The 24,112-nt window shown below is 42.1% G+C and overlaps 4 protein-coding genes, 1 long non-coding RNA gene and 1 pseudogene across 6 annotated transcripts; 3 read left to right on the top strand and 3 right to left on the bottom strand.

Annotated features, from left to right (window-relative positions):
• Nucleotides 1–65: 65 nt before the first annotated feature.
• LOC116920755 (putative methyltransferase DDB_G0268948) lies at nucleotides 66–2,708 on the bottom strand. The gene is made up of 6 exons (XM_045172264.1): nucleotides 2,415–2,708; nucleotides 2,101–2,261; nucleotides 856–1,072; nucleotides 692–789; nucleotides 409–552; nucleotides 66–301 (listed from the first exon to the last, which is right to left on the bottom strand). Exons 1-6 carry the CDS (start codon nucleotides 2,544–2,546, stop codon nucleotides 208–210), a joined length of 846 nt encoding a protein of 281 aa, XP_045028199.1. The 5' UTR covers nucleotides 2,547–2,708; the 3' UTR covers nucleotides 66–207.
• Nucleotides 2,709–2,799: 91 nt separating this feature from the next.
• On the top strand, nucleotides 2,800–4,702 carry LOC116933826. Its single transcript, XR_006645414.1, has 3 exons — nucleotides 2,800–3,897; nucleotides 4,137–4,233; nucleotides 4,377–4,702. It is a non-coding gene; the product is annotated as an uncharacterized LOC116933826 (long non-coding RNA).
• Nucleotides 4,703–6,406: 1,704 nt separating this feature from the next.
• Nucleotides 6,407–9,717, bottom strand: LOC123471222. Of its 2 annotated transcripts, none has more exons than XM_045172258.1 (4): nucleotides 9,639–9,717; nucleotides 8,227–9,193; nucleotides 7,166–8,163; nucleotides 6,407–6,900 (listed from the first exon to the last, which is right to left on the bottom strand). In XM_045172258.1, exons 2-4 carry the CDS (start codon nucleotides 9,184–9,186, stop codon nucleotides 6,657–6,659), a joined length of 2,202 nt encoding a protein of 733 aa, XP_045028193.1. In that variant the 5' UTR covers nucleotides 9,187–9,193; nucleotides 9,639–9,717; the 3' UTR covers nucleotides 6,407–6,656. The 2 variants fall into 2 exon arrangements, with proteins under 2 accessions (XP_045028193.1, XP_045028192.1); XM_045172257.1 differs by having other exon boundaries at nucleotides 6,407–6,649; nucleotides 6,915–8,163; nucleotides 9,639–9,716.
• A 770-nt stretch (nucleotides 9,718–10,487) lies between these two features.
• LOC123466407 lies at nucleotides 10,488–11,875 on the top strand (annotated as a pseudogene).
• Nucleotides 11,876–12,740: 865 nt separating this feature from the next.
• Nucleotides 12,741–15,813, bottom strand: LOC123471223. Its single transcript, XM_045172259.1, has 3 exons — nucleotides 15,632–15,813; nucleotides 14,323–15,307; nucleotides 12,741–14,259 (listed from the first exon to the last, which is right to left on the bottom strand). Exons 2-3 carry the CDS (start codon nucleotides 15,304–15,306, stop codon nucleotides 13,126–13,128), a joined length of 2,118 nt encoding a protein of 705 aa, XP_045028194.1. The 5' UTR covers nucleotide 15,307; nucleotides 15,632–15,813; the 3' UTR covers nucleotides 12,741–13,125.
• Nucleotides 15,814–16,231: 418 nt separating this feature from the next.
• Nucleotides 16,232–22,614, top strand: LOC123471059 (actin cytoskeleton-regulatory complex protein pan-1-like). The gene is made up of 5 exons (XM_045171925.1): nucleotides 16,232–16,352; nucleotides 16,452–16,564; nucleotides 16,643–16,894; nucleotides 16,967–17,587; nucleotides 22,555–22,614. The coding sequence occupies exons 2-5, from the start codon at nucleotides 16,559–16,561 to the stop codon at nucleotides 22,612–22,614; spliced, it is 939 nt and encodes a 312-aa protein (XP_045027860.1). The 5' UTR covers nucleotides 16,232–16,352; nucleotides 16,452–16,558.
• The last annotated feature ends 1,498 nt before the right edge of the window (nucleotides 22,615–24,112 follow it).

The following is a 24,112-nucleotide window of genomic DNA, read 5'->3' on the forward strand; positions in this document are numbered from 1 at the left end:
TTATTTTTAGATTTCTCAGTCGAACTGTTATTGCGATGTCATTGAAAAGCTCTATTTCCAAATCATAAGGTAATTACCAATATTTTGTATTGCAATGGCACAAAGGTATCTATGTCCTAAACGGATTCTACATTCGATATTCAACAAGCTCTTTCGCAATCCGTAGCAAACTATATAGACAAGGAGTGATCTTCAAAACAGTTCAATTTACGGTTTACGTCCCATGATTAGAAAATATTTTCGTTTCCACTTGAGCTTTAACCTTTCCGGCTGCTTCTGTGTTTCGAGAACTCGTTGACAGCTACGGCGATGTGCCACATGGAAGTATATACAGAACATTTTCAAAAGAAAGTCAGCAGAGTGATGGATTAATTGTGTTGCTCATTGAGTCTATGTATCGGGCATTACTTCGTAATAAACTCATCAAGGAGCTCGCGTCCAGCTGCATCATCGCTTTTACTCCTACAGTAATTTTGATACGGTCCAGCTGTTTCCAGCAGAGCTGCAATCTCGGCTAGAGTTGTTGATACCTCTTCCGTCCAAAATTCTTCCCTGCATTTAATCAAAATTTTATTTAACCTTGCTCTGAAATCAAAACACTGTGGTCCTCCTGGAAGGACAGTGATGGTAAAATTTACCATTAGACGAATGGTAGCTAAATGATTACGTATAATTAAAATAGATTATTTACCTCGTGATTTCAGCAAAAGGAACAATGATATTGGCATACTCATGGTATACGTGTCGATTGCCAGTGCCCCAAAACGAGCCTAGCCTTTCACAGTAGAACTTTAAAATGTTCCAAACGTTATTGTTAGTTTGTGAGGGGAAAACATTTAATTCTCCATAGCATACATGAACTAAAGCTTGATGAAGTTCAGCTGATTTTGCGGGATGAATGAAAACATGGCTGGCTAATCCATACGATGAGAGTGCTATAACTCCATTTGAGCATAACACTCGATTAGCCTCTTGAAAGAAAACTGGGAGATCGAACCAGTGAGCTGCCGTGGACGCGTTGACTAGTTGCGTGCTTCCTGCCGTTGCTGGAATACTTTCAGCCGTACAATTTCTAGATGACACCGCACGCAAGTTAAGAGAATTTTAGGAACAATTGTGCTGATAGTAGGGGAGAGTGGGGGTAATTGATACACTTTTTGGTTTTTTGTATTTCTTGAAAAAAAAACTGAAAAATTTAATATAAAAATTATATAGAATTGTAGCTTATTATCTCAGCTACTAAAGGATATTTTTTTTATGAGAAAAGATTAATTTTAATAGAAGTAAATTGTAAAAAACTGAGGTCGCTTCGAGTGTTTCAATTGCCATGGTAGCAGGGCAATTGAAACGGTGTGTCGATGTAATTGCAACGTGGGTTTTCCCATAAGGAAGCTTCTTCATACCCACATAAAATGAAAATCACGATATCTCAGCAGCCACAACTGCTAGTGTGATCAAATTTTACCATTAGGTACAATGCGATATACAGATTTTGAAAATATACTTAAAGTAGATCGTAATTTAGTTTAAAATATTTAAATAATTAAATTAAAAAAAAAACCATTAAGCAACATGCTTTTTTAAATAAATCCCAAACAGGGAATACAAGTATTGTAGTTGTGTTAACATGATGATTTACATTTGTTTAAATGAATTACGTCAAATACTTGCAAAAAAAATGCAACCAGGGAATATAAACAAAGTGTTTCAATTGCCCTGCAATAGGGTCATCGTTACATTTAATTATTTAAAATTATTTAAGAGTGCAGGGAAAAATTAAATGGCATTAAATTGTAGAAAAATGAATTGCAAATCATCTGAAACTAATTTTATTACTAAAATGTAGCGTTTTAGGGGTTAAAACAAAAAAATTGAAAACGCAAATTTAACAGACGGAGAACAAAAAACAGTTTTTTCGTGATATCTTAAAAATTATTTAATAAAAAAACTCGTAAATTTTTCTAAACTTGTAAACCACCTCATTCTATTAACCCAAATTTTTTCAAGAAAATTCCTCTTATACGGCGAGAGAAACCATTTTTGTTTCAATTACCCTGTGTCTCAATTACCCCCACTCTCCTCTAATCAAAAACGTATTACCGAAACTCGACATTGACGGGATGAACGAGGGCATTTGCCACTTGAATCTGAGCACTGCTGACATCTGTAGCCAACACTTTGTGAAAATGATGGGCAAACGGTGTGCTACATTGGCCGTTGCCGCACCCCACGTCAACACAAAGATCCAGCTGGCCTTCATACTATAGTCGAATAAGTCACTAATCATTAAATTTACTGTATAGATATACGTATCAGTGGGGACAAACATGGAAAGGGGTCACTGGATGTTGTTTAGTATGTATTTACCTACGATCTAATATCGCTAGAATAAATAAAATGTAATGCGGACTGACCTTCTCTTTCAAATAGGCCACGATTCTTTCAGTGAGTTGCTCAGATGGGCGTGGTCTGAATGTGGCATAATTCTTTGCGTGTTGAACTCCTTCGAAAAATCTTTCGGTTGCCATCCAGGAACAATTTTTCATCCACTTTAGATAGCCATGACTTCTATTGACACACTAGATATCGTCTAGTGTCAAGTTCTAGATAATTCTTGCTATACCACACGTCGTTTACTGTGTTATCACGAAAAGACGAACGAAACGCAAAAACATGTTTTGTTGTGTTTAACCTTGGACTTCCCCGTTCTAAAGTTTGGACACGACACCCATACGCAATCGACTAAACTGGCAAGAATCAGTTATAGCTTTCGACATCAGCTGATTTATAAAATGGCAGTAATCAAGCATGTTGAGAGTTTTCAAATGAAATTGAATCCGGAATTATGCGAAAACGTAAAATGGAACAGGGCCCACACAGCACCGGGCTGTCTTTAAGACGTCCTGAAGATGTCCAGTTGTCCCGAGTGGGGATGTCCAAAGGATGTCTCTGAGCTTTCTTAAAGACTCCTTACTTGTGTCCAAATTGACCGGGACAAGTACTATTTTTAGGATGTCTTTCAGATTAGCTCAAAGACTTCCTAAAGACGTTCATTCGCCATCTTGCCGCCGTCTTAAAGACATCCTTATGACATCTTTAACATGTCTTCCGGCTAGCGTGAAGACTTCCTAAAGACGTTCTTACGACATCTTGCCGCCGTCTTAAAGGCATTCTTGTGCCGTCTTTTACATGTCTTCCGATAAGCCTAAAGACTTCCTCAAGAAGACCTAACGACATTTTTCGAAATTTACAAAGAAATCCTTTGGTCATCTTTCTGATGACATCTTAATGATATCTTTATTACTTCTTAAAGCCATCTGTTTGTCATCACAAAAAAATTCTTGGCTCAGCCCAGATAGGAATTGTTGTTCCATAGTGGCTCCAAAGCCATGCCAATGGCACTGCTGCGACGAGTTCACCCAGTAGATGTTCCAATCCTAATCCCTTGAAAAAAGAAGTACTTCCGTTTTTCCGCTATATTTCGTTTGTCCCACGTCGATTTCCCTAGCCCGTCCCATTTATTTTCTTTTGGCTCTCTATCAACACTTAGAAAAATTCGTTATTATCACGTCTTTGTTCAGCGGGGGAGATTTGCTCACTCCCTTTTACTGTTTCGCTCACTAGATGACTGGTTCAATAAATTTTGTAAGCAGTTTCTATTATTTTTTAGAATAGTTTTTTATTTGCTATTTTTATTATCCTTCTTGCTGTAGATTTCTTATTTTTTATTGGTAATTTACGGGAAAAAAATTTTACTTGACTGTTCATCAAACAGTGCTTGGCAACGTTTACGCTTATTCTGGACCTGGATTGTAGCGTGTTCTGCCTCGTGTGAGAAAGCTGGAAAAGAGTATCTCTGTTTCTTGCTTCAGTTAATTGATATTTATACTCAACAAGGTATCATTTTTACTATTTTTCCATGATTCCAGGGCTCTATTTGTTGATTGAGCTTAAAACGTTCTTTCCGAAACATTCAACGCTGATTGTGTTACTGTAGTTGAGTCACGAGCAAATCAGCCAATGCGTTCTACAATTTTAACGCTAGGTGGCTGACAGATATTTAGATATAAGATATTTAGATATTAGAAAAGTTCCTTTAACTAGTAATGTAACTCATCATCTTTTTTATTGTACAGGACATTCCTCATTGGGATAAGGGGAACTACAAATACCATCGTTGGAAGGGTTATGAAATCAATCATGACCTACGAGTGTGGGAGTTGTTTCTGCTATGTAGGCCTCAATGAGGATAATGTTGCCTTTCTTCTATTTGTGATATTGTAATTGTTGAGTAAATTGCATGCTTCAAATGCATTTTTCTTTTAGCTATCATTCGGCCAAATTTAAAAAGTTTTTTATATTTTTTACAATTTCAGACGGAGTTTGTGAAGTGCACAAATCCATGACAAGAGATGCAGTTGAATCGAAGATAAAGAATTTGTTACGTCACTGCCCAAGGTATGCCTTCAAGAACAATGAAGATGGAAAAATAAATTGGGAAGAAGGGCTCTGACAAGATGATAGCGACTACTAATTGCTGACTAATTTAACATTTTCTACGTAAAGTGCGATTGTTAATGCACTGATTAAATTACATATTTTGAGTTTCATATTGTAGCCTACCTGATAAGTTAAACTATTTTGAGTTTCATATTGTAATTGATTAATTTAACTATTTTGAGTTTCAAATTGTACCTGAAGAAATAAGATAAATTTGAGTTTTTTTAGATAAATTACCGAGTGTCTTTATTTTATGGAAAATAGCGGGATTGCCATAAATTCATCAATATATGCAGCGGAAAAGTTGAGAACGAATGAGGATACTATTCGTATACAAGACGTTTATTACGTATCTCACTTGTTCCATTGACATCCCAATTCCGTCCGAATGAGGTCCAAGGTCTGTCCAATGGGACGAGATAGGTACGAGTATGGGATCTCGGTGAAGCGGACATTACCCGTACGTAAAAGACGTCCAAGGTATGTAAACTTGGAAATCTGGTACGTTCTAAGTACATCTCCGACGTCTTAAAAGGACGTGTTTGGGACGTCTCTGGGACAACACTGTGTTATCTGGGAGTATCCTAACCATTATGCCACTTTAGTACATAAACAATGAAATCAAAGTACTTATTGAACTGACCTATGGATTTGTTAGTTGGGTATCATAGTATCATTGTCAAGTCCCGACTTAGTCTTGCTCATGGATATATTTAAGAATTTCTTTTTTAGTCTTCGACAGCTTTATCCAAAGGTAGTCCTGGACGGACATCTTAAAGACATCTCTATATAGTCCCAAATTGCTTTGGCTATAAGTGTCCCCTACAGGACATCTTAAAGTCATCTCTATATAGTCCTAAATTCCTTTGTTTATAACTATCTCTAAGAGGACATCTTAAAGACTTCTTTATATAGTCCTTAATTTCTTTGTCCATAACTGTCCCCTACCGGACATCTTAATGACATCTCTATATAGTCCTCAATTACTTCGTCCATAATTATCTCTTATAGGACATCTTAAAGACATTTTTATATTGTCCTTAATTTCTTTGTCCATAAAGTATCCCTGACAGGACATCTTTAAGATATCTGTTTGTAGTCCGAAAAGGCCTTGTCCAAAAGTATTCTTGACAGGACATCTAAAAAACATCTTTTTTTGTTCTGTCATGCCCTTGTCCTAAAGTATCCCCGGCAGGACATCTTAAAGACATCCTTTTCTAGTCTTTTTTTGTCTTGTCCCAATAGTAGGCCTGACGGGACATCTTATAGACATCTTTTTTTGTCAGTCATGTCCCTGTCCCAAAGTATCCCCAACAAGACATCCAAAAGACATCTTTTTTTGGTCTGGCATGCCCTTGGCCTAAAGTATCCCCGACAGGACGTCTTCAAGACATCCTTTTTTAGTCTTCTTTTGTCTTGTCCCAAAAGTAGGCCTGACGGGACATCTTAAAGACATCTTTTTTTTGTCAGGCATGTCCTTGTACCAAAATATCCCTAACAAGACATCCTAAGGACATCTTTTTTTAGTCCGGGATGTCTTTTGGACTACCGGATATCCTTTGGATGTCTTAAAGATTACCCGTTGCTATGTGGGGGGGCATATCCATCTGCCCTGGCAACGTTTTACCTGGTCATAAAAAGGGGGGCATCAAATTCTAATACACGGGTGATATAACCCCAGTTCCAGGACCTCACATTTAAAACAAATCTGTCTTTGATATAATTGACTTCTAAATCAAAAAGGAAAGCTTCCGTATCTTCTAGATCTGGAGTCCACTTGAAAACACGCCAGTGGCCAGCAACTTTCTAGACAGTCATTGTGTTTTAATGACAGTTTCGTTTTTATGTTGTATAGTTGCTCAACCAACACCAAGTTAGCATGACTCGAAAATAATGCAACAAAAAATTTGATTTTGATAGGTGAATTTATTCAGTTATACATTTTAACCCTTTACCCTCTAAACCTCGACAAATAAAAAAAAAAAAAGGATATGAAATTTAAAAATTTTTGCAATCGCACGTGAAAGCCAACTTACTTTGCTGTGATAGCCCGCCAAATTTTTTTTTTACTATAATAATTAAAGAAAATGATTAACGAAAAAAAAAAATCTTCCATGCTTCAGCAGTATTTCTTGGTAGAAGCATGTATGTCAATTTTATTTTTTGAACTGCTTGGCCAAATAACCACCGTCGGTAACGTCTTTTGTCAGCTTAGCCTTTTTCAGTAAGTCTTTAAAACTTTTGATCCTCTCCCAGTGCCCAGGTTTTTTCTCTTTTTTCTCGTTTTCAATCATCAAGTTAATATATTCGGGAGTGGTGAGGGGATCACCTCGCAGTGCTATCTTCTTTAAAAGATTTGAGCAGCGAGTGATCTCATCCATCGCTTTAAAGATTTCAAATCTCAGCTGCTGTATGTCAATTTTATTTTTTGAACTGCTTGGCCAAATAACCACCGTCGGTAACGTCTTTTGTCAGCTTAGCCTTTTTCAGTAAGTCTTTAAAACTTTTGATCCTCTCCCAGTGCCCAGGTTTTTTCTCTTTTTTCTCGTTTTCAATCATCAAGTTAATATATTCGGGAGTGGTGAGGGGATCACCTCGCAGTGCTATCTTCTTTAAAAGATTTGAGCAGCGAGTGATCTCATCCATCGCTTTAAAGATTTCAAATCTCAGCTGCTCCGCCTCTCCTTGCAAGGCATTCTTCAGTTCTTCCGCACTAAGCGTCTTTTCCATTGCGTCGTCGTACTTTTTGCGAATGTCATACAGAGTGCGAGTCTCGTCTTCTTGAACGTACATCCACCTAGTGGGTTCATTTGAGTGGTCTTCAGTTGCGCACTTTCCCGGGCAGACCTTGCACGCGCGACCACTCGAAAATAGAGAGGTTGCGGTATTTACCGTTGTATCTAATATAGTATTGTAAATATTAGTATAGTTGGAAGACAGTAAGGTAGTGACATTGTTTGTCAAATCGCTAACATTTATCCCGTATAATTTTTCTGATCGCCAGAACGCAGGGCAAAAGCCCGTCCACAAATTCGGGTCACAAGGATAATGGCACGTTACTTCGCACTTTGAGCAATTCAGGGCTGTCTGATACATTTCAACCTCAACCGATTTCTTCTTGGGTACTTTCACCGTGATTTCAAAGTTCTTATTAGCGTTAACATGCTCTTTGTTCAAGGCGATGATCTCCTCTATCTTCCGCAGCTCTTCCATCTTCATCAAGTGCGCCTGGATGGTCGCTTCTAGACCTTGAATAGTGATGTGTAGACTTTCACGGCTGTTCAGTACCTCTTTGGTGAGTTGGAGCGATTTGATTGGCATTTTGGACAACTCAACAAAAAACGATCGAAAATTTTGCATTGCGTTGTCCCATTCGATGGGAGACAACCGATCACCAGGTACCTGATTTGAGGTGCAGACTACACCGTTGTTGAAACTCTGGTGACACGGCTCTCCCTTGTCATCCATTTGGCAAGGAAGGTTAGCTATCTTAATAGCTGCTAAGACAGGAGGTTGCCTTCCATCAGCGAAAGTGACCAGGAAGCGAACATTTTCCCCAATATCTTTGCCGAAAATGGACAACACCGAATTGAAGATGTACGTCTGAGAGCTCGTGAGGCGAGCCAGCGCAGACTGCACTACAAAACCAACAGCGTCTAATTCCTGTGCCAATAATGGAAGAATAATAAAAAAACATGACATTAAACAATAAATGAAACTCTATACTTGAATGCCATCTCTGTTTTCAAAGAATTGCTTGACGACCGAAGTGATTTCTTGATCGCGCTCGATTCCTTCAGTATCACCGAATCCAGGAGTGTCGACAATTGTCAGAGAATAAGGAACGCGGAAACCATTTCTGTAATGGATGTCGTACGCCGTCACCTCTCTGGTTTGGCTAAACGCTTGAGATGTCACGTCTTCATCGATAAGTATGAAACGAAAGGGATCGTCCCATCGAACACCCAATACATAATTAATCATGGCGTTGATCATGGTGGTCTTGCCTGAACCGGTGGCGCCCATCAGAAGAATAGTTTTGCATGTTTTGTTCGCTAAAGCGCTGGGCTCACCGAAGGAGAACCGCCGGACGATGGAAGCTGCTCCCGAGAAAGGTGATGTTGCTGTCAATGGTAACTTGTACAAAATCATGCCATTCAAATTTCTCATATCTTTGCATTGGTTTTTTATTTCCACCGCTACCCTGTTCTCGTCCCTGTGGGATGCAGCTTCATCCACAGAACTGCTACTGCGCATCGTTATTTGCAGCTTGTCTAACGGAGCTGATAATGCCTGTGCGGCCGTTTGTGTGGCGGGTGCGGCCGTTGGTATTGCGACTGCTGGCGTGACACCGAGCTCTGCTTTGAGCTTCCTGATATCGGTAGCTGGAGCGTTAGTCATCAATACGTCTCCGTTTTCCAAGTCATCTTTGACATCATCTAGGTCCAGCAAGCTGTTGGCGACTAGTATATAACTAAAGGCGTCCAATCGGTGTTTTTTCAAAATGCTGGTTACTTCGGGAGACAGCAAGTGAACGGCTAATTTGTTGAGGATGGGCACAGCGTTGTACGCATCAGTACTTGCATCTTTTGCAATGCAACGATAGATTCTGATTATTTCACTCATGTTAGCTTGCGAGTCTTTGCTGAGGCTCTCTAGTCGCTGTACTTCCTTGTCTACGTCCATTTCTGATCTAAACGAAAACCGAAAATAGTTTTTAAAAAAGACTGTTATACAGCGATAAGTTGTAACTAAATAACTTCCTTATCTACGTCCATTTTTCTTTTTAAATTTTTTTTTTACTTCAACCCAACCTGGAAATAGCGAAAAATGCGCAGCTGTAACGTAAAAATACATAAATGACTTAGCTCTAACTGTCTTGATAGGTTACATCTCTTAGCCAAAACTGGATATGTAATGTTAATGTACTTTTAACCGTACCGTACGATAAACGACATTTTTTCTATTGCGAATCCTTTTGCTTATGTACAAAACTAAACTTTTATTTACATAGCCAGATCAGATATCACTAAGGTATGTGCTACCTGTTCATAATGAATTTACTGTACTATATAACAAGAAAAAGAGGCTAGGGATCAGTAGTAATTTGAACGATTAAAATGTTACTATTGACTGACCTGTTGAGTATGGTGAAAAACTAAGTGCAGTGTGCAGAAACTAATATGGTCGCACTGGCGAGAACGATATTATGCCTTCAAGCAACGAAGATTAAAGTCTGATATAGTGGATGAGAATATCCAAAGGTCACTGATATGATTTTTTTGGAGCTCTTTATCTTGATGATCTTTTTTAAAAGTCGTATATTCGTGTGGTGATTGCGCCTGTCACGTTGTAAACTGGGGTGTGAGTAGGCATAAGCTGTTCAAATAAAAAATGACGATAGGCTAACAATCATCGCGATTATAGAAGAAAATGCGTAGTTAAAAAAATCTAACTAAACGACTGTCAAACTGTGCTTACTAGACTATACATCAACTGAATTTCTATCATTTTGAAACTTAGTAATGGGTCGGAAATTAAGAGAAAGCCGAATTTTCCATAGCGGCAATAGCCCTTCGAGTTTTCTCCCTGTTGCGTGCTAGCCTATTGACGGATGGGCATTTGTTTATTTCAAAGATCTATTTATAGATAAACAAAGAAGGCGACTTTCACTTTTTTTTTTCTAAGTCTCTAGTGATTGGATAATAAGCTACTGATATAATAAGTACTTCTGTTATTCGCGATAGGTTGCGCACAAGAGCAAGGCATTTGTCAACCTATTCCCATAAAGTGAAACATCTCTTTGAAATGAACCGAAAAGGATTGAGAAATTCGACGCTTTGCATAAAGATGGTAATAGAAAGCCACCAGTTTTTGCGTGCCTTGAGTTAAATTACAAAGTTTGACAATGCCCGGCAAACCCACACATGCAATTTTGATTTCCGGCCTTCAGGAATCATACAGAATTAAATTCAAAAAACGACTGCCAATATAAAATGAAAGAGACAGTCGAAGAAAATCAGTTGACGAGCTCATCCTTTCGAGAACACATCCACAAACATGAACGTAAGTCCTCCAATGTCCAAACTATTCCAACTTTAAAACTAAAATCTCCTTTGCATAAATTGAAATTGTGGACCATAGGTCTTCATCTTCACGGTGTTATGCTCGATGACATCAATAGCGATCGGTCAAGATGACACAACTTGGCAGGAACCTGTTTCGGGACGTGATTCTAAGGTCGAATATGGTCCCGCACCTGTTAGGGCTCCACCTTCTGAACCCATCGTTGTCACCATTCCCACCACTGCCAAAGCCACTGCTACCGCATATTCTGCTGCCCTAGTTCAATCTGCCTCAGCAGGGCCAGTCAAGTTCCCGGAGCAGACATCAGCAGTACATTCTTTAAATAATTTTTTTTTTTTAATTCAACAGGGTAAAGACTCTAATTGATTTTTGGTTTGAAGCCAAAGCCCTTAATGCCTTACAGCTTCGAATATGGAGTGAATGATGACGCGATCGGCTTGGATTTCGGACACAAGGAGAGCAGTGACGGTGCAATCGTCACGGGGACGTAATACGTTTTACTGCCCGACGGACGTATGGAAACAGTCAATTACAAAGCTGATGGCAATGGATACGTGGCAGAAGTTTCCTATGAAGGAGAGGCCAAATATGATGCTGTCCAAACTCAGCAATCGGGTGGAATTACATCAGGTACTTCCGGACAGTTGCAAGCTTCGTCCAATTCCGGTGCTTTATCAACACCTGGATCATCCAATCGTCCTCCACCACCGCCTTTCATCCCTAGTGGTGCACCTAAAGAACCTACACCGCCTTTCATCCCTAGTGGTGCACCTAAAGAACCCACACCGCCAGCCACTGTTCCAGTAAAAGCTCCACAAGTATCCGTTCCAGTTTGGCCGGCTGTTAAACCGCTGGTGATCCCTAAGGCTCCTGTTGTTGGCCCTACTCCTTCTGTTGTTCCTGCCACTCCTGCTTTTGTTAATGCCCCTCCTCCTGTTCCAGTGTATGGTCCGGATCCAGCTTCAAACTGGGCACCGGGTTCGTCTCAATTATCCCAAGCCCCGGCCGTACAAATTCCTGGAACTCCAGCGGGATTCACTCGTTCACCAGTCCAGGCCATATCTTACGGTCAAGATGCTCCTCCATCTGCAATTCCAGCGTATCCGGTTGGACCAATTCCGTTGACTCAGAGAAACACCCCTAAGCCGCCGTCTAATCCCTATTCCATTTGAACAGTTTAACTTGGTATGAGAGTATACCATTTATGTCAACGTCAAGCCCTTTTCACAGAAACGGAATATGGAACCATGCTTTTAAATAAGATTTAAATATAAATATAAAATGACAATATCTGTGTTTGGCAACTTTAATCTGTGGTAACGCTGCGCTGCTAACGAGTTTCTTCTTTGTAATTCGTCGACCATTACTCTACAATTTATGGAAGACTTTTGCAAATTATTTCCGAATGCAGTGATTTAGCGTGATGTTCTCTATTTCTCACGTTCACGCAAGGCTTTATAGCTTCATTTTGTTGAAAAACTTCACGACATTGATTGACCAAAAGAAAGTCTGATGAAACTTTCAGCATTGTCTGCCGTAAGTGAGACCTGTCTCTCGCGGGGGTAGACAAACAAATGAGTTGCGGACAATTTTCTCCACAAAACTGGGGAAAGGGTCAGAAAGGAATTGCAAAATTACCCAAAGAGGGGACAACATGTTTAGACTTGCCCATTTCCGCGAGACGGGCCCGACCTTGGAGACCGTCACTGCCACATCCCAGCGGGACTATTCCGGCCCTCTGATTGGCTCTCTCCAGCCCCTTCCATGTATATCTGCTCTCCGCTCCCACATTTTCCTGGTGCGCACAATGTGGTTTTCCGTTGGGCTGCAGCTTTTATTTGTTTGTGTTTTTTTTTGTGTATTTTATTATTTACATTTATTGTTTACTCTTTATTAAGCATTACAAAAAAATACAATTAAAATTTTTTTCCTTACATTAATTGTTGTTTTTCTTTCATTTTATGTAATAGATTGAATTAAGTACCGCTGTGTTTTCTTAAATTAGTATAAATTGTCACCCATGGGTACTTGGGTTGGTTTGCGGGCCGGGGAAAAATGGTTCCAAAACCCGATTTTGAATTGATCGGGAAAACTATAAGTCCTGTATGAGTAGTTGAGTACTGCTCTTATTACGGTGTAATTAAAAAATCCGATTTTCAAATCCCAATCAGGTGCAATGTATTACAATGACATCACATTGGCCCCTTCTAAATCTATTTCACAGTCCGAATTTCAACAAGCCTTTTCATAATCCGTATCACACCTTGCTATTTTTAAAGAAATGGAAAAGATTAACGAATATTTAGCAATCACACTAGAAGCCATCGATGAAATTATTCAGTTCTACATTAAAAACCCACCCTGCCCACTCACAATTCAAAAAACCATAAAAAATAAAGGCGGAAAGCAATAAATTTTAAAATTTTGCAAGTGCACTTCAAAGCCAATTTGCTGTGATAATTCAATTTTCTCACATTTGCTTAATAACAAAAGAAATCCTCTTTGCTATAGTATTCCTTGGCAGATCTGTATGTCAACTTACTTTTTGAACTGCTTGGCTAAATCACCGCCGTCGGTAACGTCTTTCGTAAGTTCAGCCTTTCTCAACAGGTCTTCAAAACTTTTAATCCTTTCCAAGTAACCAGGTTTTTTTTCCTTGTTTTCGTTTTCAATCATCAAGTTAATATATTCGGGAGTGGAGAGGGAATCACCTCGCAGTGCTATCTCATTTAAAAGATTTGAGCAGCGAGTGATCTCATCCATCGCTTTCATGATTTTGAATTTCAGTTGCTCCGCCTCTCCTTGCAAGGCATTCTTTAGTTCTTCAAAACTAAGCGTCTTTGCCATTGCGTCCTCGTACTTTTTGCGAATTTCATTGAGAGTGCGAGTCTCTTCTTCTTGAACGTATATCCACTTAGTGAGTTCGTTTGCGTGGTCTGTAGTTGCGCACTTTCCCGGGCAGACTTTGCACGCTAGAAAACTCGATTTTAATGATGAAAATGTTTCTAAACCCCAGAACACAGGGCAAAAGCCCGTCCACAGAACCGGGTTACAAGGATAATGGCACGTTACTTCGCACATTAAGCAATTCAGGGCTGCATACATTTCAACCTCAATTCGCTTCTTCTTGGGTACTTTCACCGTGATTTCAAAGTTCTTATTAGCGTCAACATGGTCTTTGTACAAGGCGATGATTTCCTCTATCCTCCGCAGCTCTTCCATCTTCATCAAGTGCGCCTGGATGGTCGCTGCTAGACCTTGAATAGTGATGCGTAGACTTTCACGGCTGTTCAGTACTTCTTTGGTGAGTTGGAGCGATTTGATCGGCATTTTGGACAACTCGGTAAAAAAGGATTGAAAATTTTGCATTAAGTTGTCCCATTCGATAGGAGACAAATGATCACCTGGTGTTTGATTCGAGACGAAGACCCAACGGTTATTAAAACTCTGGTGACAGGGATCCTTGTTGGCATCCATTAGGCAAGGAAGCTTAGCCTCCTTAATGGCTGCTAAGACTGAAGGCTCCCCTCCATCAGCGAAAGTGACCAGGAAGCGAACATTTTCCCCAATATCTTTGCCGAAAATGGACAAAACCGAATTGAAGATGTACGTCTGAGAGCTCGTGAGGCGAGCCAGCGCAGACTGCACTACAAAACCAACAGCGTCTAATTCCTGTGCCAATAATGGAAGAATAATAAAAAAACATGAAATTAAACAATAAATGAAACTCTATACTTGAATGCCATTTCTGTTTTCAAAGAATTGCTTGACGGCCGAAGTGATTTCTTGGTCGCGCTCGATACCTTCAGTATCTCCGAATCCAGGAGTGTCGACAATTGTCAGAGAATAAGGAACGCAGAAACCATTTCTGTAATGGATGTCGTACGCCGTCACCTTTCTGGTTTGGCTAAACGCTTGAGATGTCACGTCTTCATCGATAAGTATGAAACGAAAGGGATCGTCCCATTGAACACCCAATACATAATTAATCATGGCGTTGATCATGGTGGTCTTGCCTGAACCGGTGGCACCCATCAGAAGAATTGTTTTGCATGTCTTGCTTCCGGAAGGATCTGGCTCACCGAAGCTGAATCGCCTTACGATGGAAGATGCTCCGGAGAAAGTTGATGATCGATTCAATGGCAACTTGTACAAGATCATGTCGTTAACTTTTTTCATATTGTTAAATTGGTTTATAATTTCTATTGGTAGTCTGTTCTCGTCAGTGGTTGATGCAGTTTTGTGATCCAAATAATTCCTGCTGCTCGTTGACCCTTGTGGGTTGCCTGGCGGTGTTGGTGGTTCGCATTCCGCTGCTGGTGTTGCGGGCGGAAAAACTGATACAACACCGAGCTCTGCTTTGAGCTTCCTGATCGCATTGGATGGAGCGTTAGTCACCAATACGTCTCCGTTTTCCAAGTCATCTTTGACATCATCCACGTCCAGTAGGTTGTTGGCGACCAGCACGTAAGTAAAGGCGTCCAGCCTATGTTTTTTCAAGATCTTAATCACTTCAGACGACAGCAATTGAACTGCTAATTTGTTGAGGATGGGAATAGCGCTGGACGCATCAGAACTTGCATCTTTTGCAATGCGATAATAGATTCTGACTATTTCACTCAAGTTGGCCTGGGAATCTTTCATGAAGCCCTCTAGGCGCTGAACTTCCTTATCTACGTCCATTTTTCTTTTAATTATTTTGTTTTTACTTCGACCCATCCTGGAAATAGCCAAAAATGCACAGCTGTAACTTAAAAATACATAAATGACTTAGCTGTAACTGTCTTGGTAGATTACATCTCTTAGCCAAAACTGGATATGTAATGTTAATGTACTTTTAACCGTACCATACGATAAACGACATTTTTTCTATTGCGAACCCTTTTGCTTATGTACAAAACTTAACTTTTATTTACATAGCCAGATCAGATATCACTAAGGTATGTGCTACCTGTTCTTAATGAATTTCCTGTACTGTATAACAAGAAAAAGAGGCTAGGGATCAGTAGTAATTTGAACGATTAAAATGTTACTATTGACTGACCTGTTGAGTATGGTGAAAAACTAAGTGCAGTGTGCAGAAACTAATATGGTCGCACTGGCGAGAACGATATTATGCCTTCAAGCAACGAAGATTAAAGTCTAATATAGTGGATGAGAATATCCAAAGGTTACTGATATGATTTTTGTGGAGCTCTTTATCTTGATGATCTTTATCAAAAGTCATATATTCGTGTGGTGATTGCACCCGTCACGTTGTAAACTGGGGTGTGAGTAGGCATAAGCTGTTCAAACAAAAAATAACGGTAGGCTAACAATCATCGCGATTATAGAAGAAAATGCGTATTTAAAAAAATCTAACTAAACGACTGTCAAACTGTGCTTACTAGACTTTACATCAACTGAGTTTCTATCATTTTGAAACTTAGTAATGGGCCGGAAACTAAGAGAAAGCCGAATTTTCCATAGCGGCAATAGCCCTTCGAGTTTTCTCCCTGTTGCGTGCTAGCCTATTGACGGATGGGCATTTGTTTATTTCAAAGATCTATTCATAGATAAACAAAGAAGGGAGAAGGCGACTTTCACTTTTTTTTTCTAAGTCTCTAGTGATTGGATAATAAGCTACTGATATAATAAGTACTTCTGTTATTCGCGATAGGTTGCGCACAAGAGGAAGACATTTGTCAACCTATTCCCATAAAGTGAAACATCTCTTTGAAATGAACCGAAAAGGATTGAGAAATTCGACGCTTTGCATAAAGATGGTAATAGAAAGCCCCCAGCTTTTGCGTGCCCTGAGTTAAATTGCAAAGTTTGACAATGCCCGGCACCCCACACATGCAATTTTGATTTCCGGCCTTCAGGAATCATACAGAATTAAATTCAAAAAACGACTGCCAATATAAAATGAAACAGACAGTCGAAGAAAATCAGTTGACGAGCTCATCCTTTCGAGAACACATCCACAAACATGAACGTAAGTCCTCCAATGTCCAAACTATTCCATCTTTAAAACTAAAATCTCCTTTGCATCAATTGAAATTGTGGACCATAGGTCTTCATCTTCACGGTGTTATGCTCGATGACATCAATAGCGATCGGTCAAGATGACTCAGCTTGGCAGGAACCTGCTTCGGGACGTGATTCAAAGGTCGAATATGGTCCCGCACCTGTTAGGGCTCCACCTTCTGAACCCATCGTTGTCACCATTCCCACCACTGCCAAAGCCACTGCTACCGCATATTCTGCTGCCCTAGTTCAATCTGCCTCAGCAGGGCCAGTCAAGTTCCCGGAGCAGACATCAGCAGTACATTCTTTAAATAAATTTTTTTTTTAAAATTCAACAGGGTAAAGACTTTAATTTATTTTTGGTTTGAAGCCAAAGCCCTTAATGCCTTACAGTTTCGAATATGGAGTGAATGATGACGCGATCGGCTTGGATTTCGGACACAAGGAGAGCAGTGACGGTGCAATCGTCACGGGGACGTATTACGTTTTACTGCCCGACGGACGTATGGAAACCGTCAATTTCAAAGCTGATGGCAATGGATACGTGGCAGAAGTTTCCTATGATGGAGAGGCCAAATATGATGCTGTCCAAACTCAGCAATTCAGTGGAATTACATCAGGTACTTCCGGACAGTTGCAAGCTTCGTCCAATTCCGGTGCTTTATCAACACCTGGTTCATCCAATCGTCCTCCACCACCGCCTTTCATCCCTAGTGGTGCACCTAAAGAACCTACACCGCCTTTCATCCCTAGTGGTGCACCTAAAGAACCCACACCGCCAGCCACTGTTCCAGTAAAAGCTCCACAAGTATCCGTTCCAGTTTGGCCGGCTGTTAATCCGCCGGTGATCCCTAAGGCTCCTGTTGTTGGCCCTACTCCTTCTGTTGTTCCTGCCACTCCTGCTTTTGTTAATGCCCCTCCTCCTGTTCCAGTGTATGGTCCGGATCCAGCTTCAAACTGGGCACCGGGTTCGTCTCAATTATCCCTGAGTGTAAATATTGAAATACTTTAGTATTTTAATATTACCGAAGGTATTACCGGATTTATGCCCGATTAATTTACAATACGGGCGCAAAAAAAAGAGGAGGAAAGATAAGGGGGAGGCAAGGGGGAGGGACAAGGGGGAGGAACGAGGAGGGAAAGGAGCTGCACCCAGACCAAAACCGGGTTCTGGAGAAATTCGGCGGAAAAAAGGCGGCAAAATTCATAAGAACCGTTTACAAAATTCCTGGAAACGGGCTTTTTTCCGCTGAAATTTTAGCGCACTGTCGCCATGTTTGACCGTGAATAACTTTTGTACGTGAACTCGGATCGCCCTACGAATGGGAAAATGAGAAATTAAGCCGGGCAGGAGCAGCTGGACCGTGAAATCGGCGTGAAAATCGGACATGCCGAAACCGGCCAAGTCAGCTACCGGAAGGAGCGGTCGCACGGCTCCTCATCGGGTACCGCTGGAAAGAGCGCAATCACGCGATCTCAGCTGTCGAAAAATTTTCGCGATCCGACGCACCGTTTAGCCGCTATGAATTTTTTAAAATTAATTCCGAACGCGGGTGCGCTTTTGACGTCGAATTCCTAGAATTGGCAGGTAGAGGCCCATCATCATTTTTCGAGCTTTAAAAATCGTTTGCGGCCGAACGGTGTATCCGATCACGGCGGGACCTTCACCATCGGAACGAGCTCAACGAGCCGCATCCAATGACACCGGTTTCGTGATCATTCGTGACCGAAAAAATATTTTTATAGAAAAAATCCCATGGGGGTTGGACGCAAGGGGATAGACGAGCCAGGCACTTGTGGGAGTTGGGGAATTGGTGTGAACGGGCAAAAAAAATCATAACTCCCGAACGGTACCGTTGCTATCGTTGATATTCATACTGCCGGAATCAGCGTGAGCCAACGCATCGAACGGTGCCGAACCCGTCATGATTAAAAAATATAAAAAATACAAGAAGGAAAGAAGGTCAGCTGGGGGTCAAGTAATTAACCAGCGCCTCACTGCTCAATTTTCCAAGAAAACGAAAGAAAAGTTGACAAACATACACGCCAATCTCGGCAGCTGATCGTCGCACGCACCTGCAATAGCCACCGATGAACGCGGCTCGTTTTCACCATCATTTTGTTTCACAATTCTAGATTTAATTTACACGAAGGTATAGTGCTATGCACTTCTTGTCCCTGAGTGTAAATATTAAAATACTTTAGTATTTTAATATTACCGAAGGTATTACCGGATTTATGCCCGAATAATTTACAATACGCTACAAAAAAAAAGCATACATGAGGAAAAAAAAAGAGGAGGAAATATAAGGGGGAGGCAAGAGGGAGGGACAAGGGGGAGGAACGAGGAGGGAAAGGAGCTGTAGCCAGACCAAAACCGGGTTCCGGAGAAATTCGGCGGAAAAAAGGCGGCCAAATTCATAAGAACCGTTTACAAAATTCCGGGAAACGGGCCTTTTTCCGCTGAAATTTTAGCGCACTGTCGCCATGTTTGACCGTGAATAACTTTTGTACGTGTACTCGGATCGCCCTACGAATGGGAAAATGACAAATTAAGCCGGGCAGGAGCAGCTGGACCGTAAAATTCCGCGTGAAAATCGGACATGCCGAAACCGGCCGAGTCAGCTACCGGAAGGAGCGGTCGCACGGCTCCTAATCGGGTACCGCTGGATAGAGCGCAATCACGCGATCGCAGCTGTCGAAAAATTTTCGCGATCCGACGCACCGTTTAGCCGCTATGAATTTTTTAAAATTAATTCCGAACGCGGCTGCGCTTTTGACGTCGAATTCCTAGAATTGGCAGGTAGAGGCCCATCATCATTTTTCGAGCTTTAAAAATCGTTTGCGGCCGAACGGTGTGTCCGATCACGGCGGGACCTTCACCATCGGAACGAGCTCGACGAGCCGCATCCAATGATACCGGTTTCGTGATCATTCGTGACCGAAAAAATATTTTAATACAAAAAATCCCATGGGGGTTGGACGCAAGGGGATAGACGAGCCAGGCACTTGTGGGAGTCGGGGAATTGGTGTGAACGGGCAAAAAAAATCATAACTCCCGAACGGTACCGTTGCTATCACTGACATTCATACTGCCGGAATCAGCGTGAGCCAACGCATCGAACGGTGCCCAACCCGTCATGATTAAAAAATATAAAAAATACAAGAAGGAAAGAAGGTCAGCTGGGGGTCAAGTAATTAACCAGCGCCTCACTGCTCCATTTTCCAAGAAAACGAAAGAAAAATTTACAAACATAAACGCCAATCTCGGCAGCGGATCGTCGCACGCACCTGCAATAGCCACCGATGAACGCGGCTCGTTTTCACCATCATTTTTTTTCACAATTCTAGATTTAATTTACACGAAGGTATAGTGCTATGCACTTCTTGTCCCTGAGTGTAAATATTGAAATACTTTAGTATTTTAATATTACCGAAGGTATTACCGGATTTATGCCGAAAAATAAGCATACATGAGGAAAAAAAAGAGGAGGAAATATAAGGGGGAGGCAAGGGGGAGGGACAAGGGGGAGGGACGAGGAGGGAAAGGAGCTGCAGCCAGACCAAAACCGGGTTCCGGAGAAATTCGGCGGAAAAAAGGCGGCAAAATTCATAAGAACCGTTTATAAAATTCGGGGAAACGGGCCTTTTTCCGCTGAAATTTTAGCGCACTGTCGCCATGTTTGACCGTGAATAACTTGTGTACGTCAACTCGGATCGCCCTACGAATGGGAAAATGACATATTAAGCCGGGCAGGAGCAGCTGGACCGTGAAATCCGCGTGAAAATCGGACATGCCGAAACCGGCCGAGTCAGCTACCAGAAAGAGTGGTCGCAAGGCTCCTCATCGGGTACCGCTGGATAGAGCGCAATCACGCGATGGAAGCTGTCGAAAAATTTTCGCGATCCGACGCACCGTTCAGCCGCTATGAATTTTTGAAAATTAATTCCGAACGCGGCTGCGCTTTTGACGTCGAATTCCTAGAATTGGCAGGTAGAGGCCCATCATCATTTTTCGAGCTTTAAAAATAGTTTGCGGCCGAACGGTGTATCCGATCACGGCTGGACCTTCACCATCGGAACGAGCTCGACGAGCCGCATCCAATGATACCGGTTTCGTGATCATTCGTGACCGAAAAAATATTTGGATTGAAAAAATCCCATGGGGGTTGGACGCAAGGGGATAGACGAGCCAGGCACTTGTGGGAGTCGGGGAATTGGTGTGAACGGGCAAAATAAATGATAACTCCCGAACGGTACCGTTGCTAGCGCTGACATTCATACTGCCAGAATCAGCGTGAGCCAACGCATCGAATGGTGCCCAACCCGTCATGATTAAAAAATATAAAAAATACAAGAAGGAAAGAAGGTCAGCTTGGGGTCAAGTAATTAACCAACGCCTCACTGCTCCATTTTCCAAAAAAACGAAAGAAAAATTTACAAACATGCACGCCAATGTCGGCAGCGGATCGTCGCACTCACCTGTAATAGCCACCGATGAACGCGGCTCGTTTTCACCATCATTTTTTTTTCACAATTCTAGATTTAATTTACACGAAGGTATAGTGCTATGCACGTCTTGTCCCTGAGTGTAAATATTGAAATACTTTAGTATTTTAATATTACCGAAGGTATTACCGGATTTATGCCCGATTAATTTACAATACGGGCACAAAAAAAAGAGGAGGAAAGATAAGGGGGAGGCAAGGGGGAGGGACAAGGGGGAGGGACGAGGAGGGAAAGGAGCTGCACCCAGACCAAAACCGGGTTCCGGAGAAATTCGGCGGAAAAAAGGCGGCAAAATTCCTAAGAACCGTTTATAAAATTCCGGGAAACGGGCCTTTTTCCGCTGAAATTTTAGCGCACTGTCGCCATGTTTGACCGTGAATAACTTGTGTACGTCAACTCGGATCGCCCTACGAATGGGAAAATGACATATTAAGCCGGGCAGGAGCAGCTGGACCGTGAAATCCGCGTGAAAATCGGACATGCCGAAACCGGCCGAGTCAGCTACCGGAAGGAGCGGTCGCACGGCTCCTCATCGGGTACCGCTGGATAGAGCGCAATCACGCGATGGAAGCTGTCGAAAAATTTTCGCGATCCGACGCACCGTTCAGCCGCTATGAATTTTTGAAAATTAATTCCGAACGCGGCTGCGCTTTTGACGTCGAATTCCTAGAATTGGCAGGTAGAGGCCCATCATCATTTTTCGAGCTTTAAAAATCGTTTGCGGCCGAACGGTGTATCCGATCACGGCGGGACCTTCACCATCGGAACGAGCTCGACGAGCCGCATCCAATGATACCGGTTTCGTGATCATTCGTGACCGAAAAAATATTTTGATAGAAAAAATCCCATGGGGGTTGGACGCAAGGGGATAGACGAGCCAGGCACTTGTGGGAGTCGGGGAATTGGTGTGAACGGGCAAAAAAAATCATAACTCCCGAACGGTACCGTTGCTAGCGCTGACATTCATACTGCCAGAATCAGCGTGAGCCAACGCATCGAATGGTGCCCAACCCGTCATGATTAAAAATATAAAAAATACAAGAAGGAAAGAAGGTCAGCTTGGGGTCAAGTAATTAACCAGCGCCTCACTGCTCCATTTTCCAAGAAAACGAAAGAAAAATTTACAAATATGCACGCCAATGTCGGCAGCGGATCGTCGCACTCACCTGTAATAGCCACCGATGAACGCGGCTCGTTTTCACCATCATTTTTTTTTCACAATTCTAGATTTAATTTACACGAAGGTATAGTGCTATGCACGTCTTGTGCCAAAAAATAAGCATACATGAGGAAAAAAAAGAGGAGGAAATATAAGGGGGAGGAAAGGGGGAGGGACAAGGGGGAGGGACGAGGAGGAAAAGGAGCTGCAGCCAGACCAAAACCGGGTTCCGGAGAAATTCGGCGGAAAAAAGGCGGCAAAATTCATAAGAACCGTTTATAAAATTCCAGGAAACGGGCGTTTTTCCGCTGAAAAATCAGAGGCTCGTCTCCATGTTTGACCGTGAATAACTGTTGTACGTCAATTCGGAACGCCCTACGAATGGAAAAATGACATATTAAGCCGGGCAGGAGCAGCTGGACCGTGAAATCCGCGTGAAAATCGGACATGCCGAAACCGGCCGAGTCAGCTACCAGAAGGAGCGGTCGCACGGCTTCTCATCGGATACCGCTGGATAGAGCGCAATCACGCGATCGCAGCTGTCGAAAAATTTTCGCGATCCGACGCACCGTTCAGCCGCTATGAATTTTTGAAAATTAATTCCGAACGCGGCTGCGCTTTTGACGTCGAATTCCTAGAATTGGCAGGTAGAGGCCCATCATCATTTTTCGAGCTTTAAAAATCGTTTGCGGCCGAACGGTGTGTCCGATCATGGCGGGACCTTCACCATCGGAACGAGCTCGACGAGCCGCATCCAACGATACCGGTTTCGTGATCATTCGTGACCGAAAAAATATTTTGATAGAAAAAATCCCATGGGGGTTGGACGCAAGGGGATAGACGAGCCAGGCACTTGTGGGAGTCGGGGAATTAATGTGAACGGGCAAAAAAATCATAACTCCCGAACGGTACCGTTGCTAGCGCTGACATTCATACTGCCAGAATCAGCGTGAGCCAACGCATCGAATGGTGCCCAACCCGTCATGATTAAAAAATATAAAAAATACAAGAAGGAAAGAAGGTCAGCTTGGGGTCAAGTAATTAACCAGCGCCTCACTGCTCCATTTTCCAAGAAAACGAAAGAAAAATTTACAAATATGCACGCCAATGTCGGCAGCGGATCGTCGCACTCACCTGTAATAGCCACCGATGAACGCGGCTCGTTTTCACCATCATTTTTTTTCACAATTCTAGATTTAATTTACACGAAGGTATAGTGCTATGCACGTCTTGTGCCAAAAAATAAGCATACATGAGGAAAAAAAGAGGAGGAAATATAAGGGGGAGGAAAGGGGGAGGGACAAGGGGGAGGGACGAGGAGGAAAAGGAGCTGCAGCCAGACCAAAACCGGGTTCCGGAGAAATTCGGCGGAAAAAAGGCGGCAAAATTCATAAGAACCGTTTATAAAATTCCAGGAAACGGGCGTTTTTCCGCTGAAAAATCAGAGGCTCGTCTCCATGTTTGACCGTGAATAACTGTTGTACGTCAATTCGGAACGCCCTACGAATGGAAAAATGACATATTAAGCCGGGCAGGAGCAGCTGGACCGTGAAATCCGCGTGAAAATCGGACATGCCGAAACCGGCCGAGTCAGCTACCAGAAGGAGCGGTCGCACGGCTTCTCATCGGATACCGCTGGATAGAGCGCAATCACGCGATCGCAGCTGTCGAAAAATTTTCGCGATCCGACGCACCGTTCAGCCGCTATGAACTTTTGAAAATTAATTCCGAACGCGGCTGCGCTTTTGACGTCGAATTCCTAGAATTGGCAGGTAGAGGCCCATCATCATTTTTCGAGCTTTAAAAATCGTTTGCGGCCGAACGGTGTGTCCGATCATGGCGGGACCT

This window comes from Daphnia magna, linkage group LG4, assembly GCF_020631705.1.
Source record: "Daphnia magna isolate NIES linkage group LG4, ASM2063170v1.1, whole genome shotgun sequence".
NCBI classification, from domain to species: Eukaryota; Metazoa; Arthropoda; class Branchiopoda; order Diplostraca; family Daphniidae; genus Daphnia; species Daphnia magna.